Below are 7,991 nucleotides of genomic sequence, written 5' to 3'. Positions count from 1 at the left end.
CCCCAAGAGGAAGGTGTGATGCGCACAGTAGCAAGTTTCCCTCAGTAAGAAACCAAGGTTTAATCGAACCAGTAGGAGTCAAGAAGCACGTCGAAGGTTGATGGCGGCGGGATGTAGTGCGGCGCAACACCAGGGATTCCGGCGCCAACGTGGAACCCGCACAACACAACCAAAGTACTTTGCCCCAACGAAACAGTGAGGTTGTCAATCTCACCGGCTTGCTGTAACAAAGGATTAGATGTATAGTGTGGATGATGATTGTTTGCGAAGAACAGTAAAACAAGTATTGCAGTAGATTGTATTCAATGTAAAAGAATGGACCGGGGTCCACAGTTCACTAGAGGTGTCTCTCCCATAAGATAAATAGCATGTTGGGTGAACAAATTACAGTCGGGCAATTGACAAATAGAGAGGGCATGACCATGCACATACATGATATGATGAGTATAGTGAGATTTAGTTGGGCATTACGACAAAGTACATAGACCGCTATCCAGCATGCATCTATGCCTAAAAAGTCCACCTTCAGGTTATCATCCGAACCCCTTCCAGTATTAAGTTGCAAACAACAGACAATTGCATTAAGTATGGTGCGTAATGTAATCAATAACTACATCCTCGGACATAGCATCAATGTTTTATCCCTAGTGGCAACAAGCACATCCACAACCTTAGAACTTTCCATCACTCGTCCCGGATTTAATGGAGGCATGAACCCACTATCGAGCATAAATACTCCCTCTTGGAGTTAAGAGTAAAAACTTGGCCAGATCCTCTACTAATAACGGAGAGCATGCAAGATCATAAACAACACATACGTAATAGATTGATAATCAACATAACATAGTATTCTCTATCCATCGGATCCCGACAAACACAACATATAGCATTACAGATAGATGATCTTGATCATGTTAGGCAGCTCACAAGATCCGACAATGAAGCACATAAGGAGAAGACGACCATCTAGCTACTGCTATGGACCCATAGTCCAAGGGTGAACTACTCACTCATCACTCCGGAGGCGACCATGGCGGTGAAGAGTCCTCCGGGAGATGATTCCCCTCTCCGGCAGGGTGCTGGAGGCGATCTCCTGAATCCCCCGAGATGGGATTGGCGGCGGCGGCGTCTCTGGAAGGTTTTCCGTATCGTGGCTCTCGGTACTGGGGGTTTCGCGAAGAAGACTATATGTAGGCGGAAGGGCAGGTCAGGGGCCACACGAGGGCCCCACACAACAGGCCGGCGCGGCCAAGGCTTGGGCCGCGCCGCCCTAGTGTGGCGCCACCTCGTGGCCCCACTTCGTAAGTCCTCCGGTCTTCCGGAAGCTTCGTGGAAAAATAGGCCCACGGGCGTTGATTTCGTCCAATTCCGAGAATATTTCCTTACTAGGATTTCTGAAACCAAAAACAGCAGAAAACAACGAATCGGCTCTTCGGCATCTCGTTAATAGGTTAGTGCCGGAAAATGCAGAAATATGACATAAAGTATACATAAAACATGTAGATATCATCAATAATGTGGCATGGAACATAAGAAATTATCGATACGTTTGGGACGTATCAATGGGTACTACTCATCTAGGACTAAGTACCAATGCCGTCCAGTGATTCTAGCGCCGTACAAACCGCGTTAACCATGAGATCTATAATGGCTCTGGGGAAGCCAGCCGTATCTTTTCCCTTCTGCACGCCAACGGACTGGTAGAGCTGCGGGGTGTTGGAGGCACTGCCGTAGGTTGGGATAGCCTTTTAAATCCCCATCCATTAGTGATGTTAGCTCTACGGTCTATGATGGATTGTCCGGAGTACACCGTGAGTAAAGCCGTATTATCGGAAGAAGTCTACTGGGGGTGTAGGGTCGGACAAAAGGGTGGGTTTGCAGTCGCGGAGAAGGCGGTGTGGGCTTGGATTTTCATACCTGGCCTCACACCAAAGGAAGTGTGAACGGGGGCAAGTCCCTGCGGATGGCAAAAAGGGTGGGATCTCTTGTGGGAAAAGTAACGCACCTCTGCAGAGTGTATCAAATTGTGGCTGTCACTCCCTGTTCCGGGAAGGGAACTGCGAACGCGGCAGGAAAGGAACTCCATGAAGTTCTAGTCAACCTGTGAAGACTGACGGGCATAGTTTTCAGAATAAAATAAATCTTTTGAAGAAATGTTTATGAAAACTTGCATTGGCCTATGACTTTCTGGTCTATGGCTGTAGCTAATGCATGATACACCTATTTCCTAATATGAACTTGCTGAGTACGCTTGTACTCATTCTATCCCATTTGAACCCCCTTCTTAGATCAAGGCACCGAAGGAGAAACTACCGTGGAACTCGGAGACAAAGGAGTCAACTGCAACAAGATGAAGAATTCAATCAAAGAAGTCAATGGAGTCAACTTCTGCATCAGCTATAATGAAAACCTAGACTAGTAATAGAAGGGAACCTTCCCCTAATCCTAGCACCTAAGTAGCTAGAATTCTATAGCCAGCCAAGTAGCTCTTAAGTTTGAGTTAGCAATAAGTTAGACTACGAGTCGTTCTTCTGGAGCTTTATTTGATGTTTTACCTCACTGTAAAGTAGGAGGCGGTGTTGATCTTATGTAAACAGATTGTGTATCCTTCTATAGACATACCTTGGACTCGCATATGTTTCTGTTGTACCACTCTGAGAGATGTAATATGAGTGGAACGGTGTTTCACTTGTGTTATGTCAACGACTTGTGTACTACACCATGCAGTGGTACGCTGGGTCATCACAACCTACTCATGAGCGACACATCCTGCCTACTATGTTTCTGTTACGAATATGCGGTCTTGTATATCCGTACCTGAATCAACAATAGGTTATGACCTGATATGCTTCGAACCCGTCGAGAAATTTTTTGTACGGATATGTTAAGGAAAAAATCTGATACGGTATGCTTACATTGTTGTCTCTTAGTCTCTTAGAGGGGCAGCTCGTGCAAGGGGGCAAGAGCATGGAGGGACGCACAACGGGAAAGAAAAACAAACTTATGAATTTTAACATTAGTAGGGTTGGCAAAGTTCCCCGACCTTCCACCCAAAAATAAACACCACGACCAAACCGAAATAAAAAAGAACTCACAAATGCATAATATTTGGTAACTACCATGGAAAAAAGATCATATCAATATATTTTTGGATTTTCTTCTTGAGATAACATACTATTAAAAAAAGCAAACAAAGGTAGTCGATTCATGGTTTGTTTTCAAAAGGTGTCTAAACACAGAGCCAGCATGGAGCAACTACTATGTGGACTTTCGGAGTACCATTGGATGCTCATTTGTTAGCTGGACGCCATGCAACCACCAAGGAGCAGCCGAGTTTAGCTCTACCGGGAATCGTATTCCCTGAAGTAGTAGTCGGTCCAAACCGTCCAAGATCAATATGACTATACCAGCAGCAATACAGTAAGCCGAAGTTTTTCTTAAGTTGTCATGTGTCACCATCTAAAATTAAGGTATGCTTACTGTATATAGAAGCGTACCACTGGACAGTGGAGAGCAGCTGGCTGCACATACATGTGCAAGCTAACTCAATGGTGAAACCAAGAGCACATATTGATGCAGGACACAGTACGTCGATCGACACGATCCAGCCTTTACACTCTCTTGGTACGCAGTTGCCTTCGTGCTAATTATTCACCGTCCGTCACCGTGCATAAATAGTCCCCTCACGGGCCACCCAGCTCACTTCACTCGTCCTAACCCAACCAGTAGCATAGCAACTCCACTCCACTTACCCTCTCGCTCCCGCTTAGCTAGCTCGTGCGGCGCGCGATCGACGCGCGCGCAATGGCGGGATCGGCCGCACCTTTTCTGATCGGCCTTGTGCTCTTCGCGTCAGGAGCCGCCGCCACCGGCGACGACGGGGCGATGGAGATTCCCCATCTTCAGCTCCCAGGCACCCCAGACTTGGGCCGTGGTGACGGATCCGACGCGCCGCCGCCGCCGCAGGGGCAGCTCATGGACGTCATGTCCACGAGCGGCTGTGCGCGGTTCGCGGCCCTCGTCGCCGCGTCGCCCAATGGCAGCGACGTCTTCCAGCAGCGGCTCGTACCGGGCGGCGGAGGGCTCACCCTCTTCTGCCCGGACGACAAGGCCGTGGCCGCGTTCGAGCCGAAGTTCGGAACTCTCGCCGACAGCGACAGGCTCGACGTGCTCCTGCACCACGCCACGGCGGCGCGCTACATCCGGGCGCAGCTCGCGGCCTTCGACTCGGTTGCGGTGCGCACGCTGTCCACCAACAGCAGCCACAGCATCACCCTCCGCGACGACGGCGACACGGTTTGGCTGTGCGCACCGTGCCAAGGCAGCGCGGCCAGGGTGATCAAGACGGTTTCGTCGTCGTCGGAGGGGCCCCTCGTCATGTACATCGTGGACGCCGTGCTGCTGCCAGGCCATCTTCGACAGAAGCTGGACGGAGGGGACGAGGCGGCGGCGTGCGGTGGCTGGCTGTACTGCTGCATCCCGGTCTGGGTGGTGCTGCTCATGATCCTAGGGTCCATCGTGGGCTTCATCAGTGGCTGGGTGGCGGCGGAGGTCAGGTTCGGAAAGATGCGGATCAAGGATACACAGTGATGCACATCATGCACGAAAGAAGAGAAGAAGCCGGCCGGAGTGAGTTTCATGGTACATTAGTCAAGTTTTACAGTCTGCACGTTGATGTTGTAGTTTTAGTGCTTGAGTGAGTTATGCTGCTCGATTGGCTCCTGTGTGCCGCAGCTGCATGCACCACTGAGAAATAATTTGAGGTCTGTCTAGTGTTGCTCGTTTGCATATTTTCTTCAAGCGATCTTGTCTTGTGTGTGTGCGCCCCCATCTCTCGATCCATGTATAAATCTGCACTATTTTTCATGTCACTGTTTTGTGCTCTCATTGTTCTTGTTGTGAAAGAGGAGGTAGTGTCTGAGCGATCTGACGTTCTTTTTTTTCTGGATTATTGTTGAAACCGACTATTCTAGTTGCTGAAAAATGAGAAGAAAATTCTAGTTGCTATCCCTCCTACAGTATTTTTTTTTCATACAACTGGCATAGACTCCCAAACAATGGGTGCGTGGTGCATCGAGCAACAACTTTCGATCATACTGTCGTGCTACGAAACTTCACAGGGGTCCGATTTATTATAGGTAACGTGCTTCCTAAAATACGAAATATCCTACCACCATTTCATCCTTGAACTATGGAAGTTATTTTTCCATCGTAAATTCTTTGTGTGTACATGAAATGGTTGTTGAACATGCTGCTGTTACCGTTGTAACCTCCCCTCTTTCTCTCTATCTTCGACCTAGTCCCACGCCTCGCACGCCTCTGCGTGGGCCTCTGCGCACGGCACACGATCGATCCCCTTTTGTATTGTATAGCACATGTGTGTCAATCAACAGAACTGCAACGATTCCAACTCTATTCGACTTCTTGGTATTAGAGCTCTCCCATGGTCGATGACCTCCCTCTCTCTCAAGCTCCGGCCACCTCCACCACTATTCCGCTGCCCACCTCCTCTGAAGATCCCCACACTCCTCCTCCTACCTCCTCTATGCCCCGTGCTCCCCCAACACCCTCTGAACACCACGGCCTCGACCTCGGTTCTCTCAACGCCGATCTGCCGATGATCACTCCAACCATGGCGCCCACAACCACAACCCAAATCGCACCGATCTCTTTTCCCATCCACTCCCACCCAATTCTCTCCGTACACATCTCCAACTATGTCAAATTTCAGGTTGAATCAAACGGTGCAAATTTCTCGAAGTGGGGTCAAATATTCACCTTTCTCATCACCATGTACAAGGTCGCCGATCACGTGACCGAAGGGGCCGCTCCGGCCAACCCCTCCGACGAATGGCTCGCCATTGATATCCACCTCTCCCTCTGGATCATGGCCACCCTCAGCGACGACCTGCACCGGCTCGTTCAAAGCGCCGACGGCCACGTCCTCTCCACCTGGACTCGCCTGCACCGTTTCTTCTATGACAACCAGAGCTCGCGGTACCTCTACCTCAGCAAGGCCTTCCGCAACTGCCCACGCGGAGATCTCCCCATCGCCACATACGCCAGCAAACTGCAGGCCATCACCGACGATCTGGCCGCCAATTGGGCGCCCGGTGGACGAGAGCGACCTCGTGCTGCAGTTCATCGACGGCCTCGGCAAGCAGTACAAACTCTAGGCCGAGATCCTCAAGGGCAGTGGCGCGCCCTGCCCGGCTTCTCTGACGTCTGCTCTCGCCTCCAGCTCTACGAGGTCGACGCGGTGGCTCAGTAGCGCCACAATGCCGCCCAGGACGGTGCGCAAGCACTCGCGGTTCATGGTGGCCGCGGCAAGGCACCGATCCCCGGGGTCAGCCCCAACTATTGGGGGAAGAATCCGATCCCCGGCTTCCAGCATCCCAACCAAGTCGGCGGTCACCGCGGTGGCTTCCACAACTCCAACAACGGGCGCGGCCGTGGTCGTGACGCCTCCGATCCCCGCTCCCCTCCTCCTGCTGGCCGCGGCGGTGGCTGGCATCAGCCCTGTCTGGGTTACTTCGCTCCGATGGGGATGTCGTTCCCTCCATCACGCTCCCCTTGGATCTCGCCGAACTCCTCCGGCGTCCTCGGCGCTCGTCCGGGCGTGCCCACCCTAAGCGTACGCGGCGCTGCCCGCGGCACCACAGCTCCAGCCTGCTCCGACGTACCAGCCACCCTCGCACCAGGCGCTCGCTCCTGCGATGTACCAGCAGCCCCAGTACCTCCCGCCCCCCGTACCAGCCTCCCTCATGGGATCACAACTCCCTCCTGACGGCTGCTCCTTGCTACGACTCGGCGTTCACTGCTCACGGTGGCGATTGGATCATGGACTCTGGGGCCACGTCGCATGTCACCGGCAGTCAAGGTACTCTCACCACTTGTCATTCCCCATTAGGGCTCAATTCTCACCATATTGTTGTTGGCAATGGATCTAGGCTTCCTGTCGTTGCCACTGGCACTGCTCATCTAACCTCTCGACCCTTCACCTTAAACAATGTCCTAGTCTCCCCTCAAATTGTTAAAAGCTTGATTAGCACCCGTAAATTCGTTCGTGATAATTCTTGTGTTGTTGAGTATGATCCATTTGGTTTCTCTCTGAAGGATCTCCACTCCTGGGCCCTTCTCATGCGGTCCAATAGCTACGGCGACCTCTATCCCTTCTATGGCGACAACGGCAACTCCTCCACCATAGCGCTCTCCATCACCCATGACCTCTGGCACCGCCGGCTGGGCCACCCAGTGCCTCTGCCATGGCTCACATACCTTTAGAGTTTCTTTCCAAATGTAATAAAACTACAGCTGCGCAATCCCTGTGTGATGCGTGTCAATTAGGCAAGAACACCAAGCTTCCTTTTTTCTCTTTCCCATTCAAGAGCTACCATGTCATTTGATTTGATTCACTGTGACTTGTGGACCTCCCCGATTATTAGTTGTTCCGGTTATAAATACTACCTCATTGTGTTTGATTATTACACTCATTATGCTTGGGCTTTCCCTTTACGTACGTGCCAAATCCGACACATGTGATACCCTCCTTTGCTTCTTTGCCTACATTTCCACTCAATTTCACACCACCATTCGGTGCATGCAAAGTGACAATGGAGGCGAATTCCTCACCACCTCTCTTCGCAAGTACCTCTCCTCTCACGGCGTCTCTCTCTGTCTCTCTTGCCCATACACCTCACCCCAAAACGGACGTGCCGAACGCATGATCCACACCACCAATGATGTGGTCCGCACCCTCCTCTTTCAAGCCAACCCCCCCCCCCTCACAAATTTTGGGTCGAGGCCCTCTGATGACCCACAAGTGTAGGGGGTGTATCGTAGTATCTTCGATAAGTAAGAATGTCGATCCCAACGAGGAGCGAGAAGGTGTTGACAAGCAGTTTTGATGAAGGATTCACCGTAAATGCTCACGAGACAAGTATTCGGGGGTTTTGATGTAACAGATGAATAAAGTACGAGTAAGTAAAGTG

The 7,991-nt window shown here is 51.2% G+C and overlaps 1 protein-coding gene across 1 annotated transcript; it reads left to right on the top strand.

Annotated features, from left to right (window-relative positions):
- The first annotated feature begins 3,804 nt into the window (after positions 1-3,804).
- On the top strand, positions 3,805-4,590 carry LOC124696877 (fasciclin-like arabinogalactan protein 1). The gene has a single exon (XM_047229544.1). It carries the CDS (start codon positions 3,805-3,807, stop codon positions 4,588-4,590), a length of 786 nt encoding a protein of 261 aa, XP_047085500.1.
- Positions 4,591-7,991: the final 3,401 nt, after the last annotated feature.

Source organism: Lolium rigidum, chromosome 3 (genome assembly GCF_022539505.1).
Source record: "Lolium rigidum isolate FL_2022 chromosome 3, APGP_CSIRO_Lrig_0.1, whole genome shotgun sequence".
NCBI classification, from domain to species: Eukaryota; Viridiplantae; Streptophyta; class Magnoliopsida; order Poales; family Poaceae; genus Lolium; species Lolium rigidum.
This window is presented reverse-complemented; position numbering and strand designations above follow the sequence as displayed.

Coding starts and splice junctions, on each gene's coding strand:
- LOC124696877 (XM_047229544.1), top strand. CDS start 3,805: ATGGCGGGATCGGCCGCACCTTTTCTGATCGGCCTTGTGCTCTTCGCG.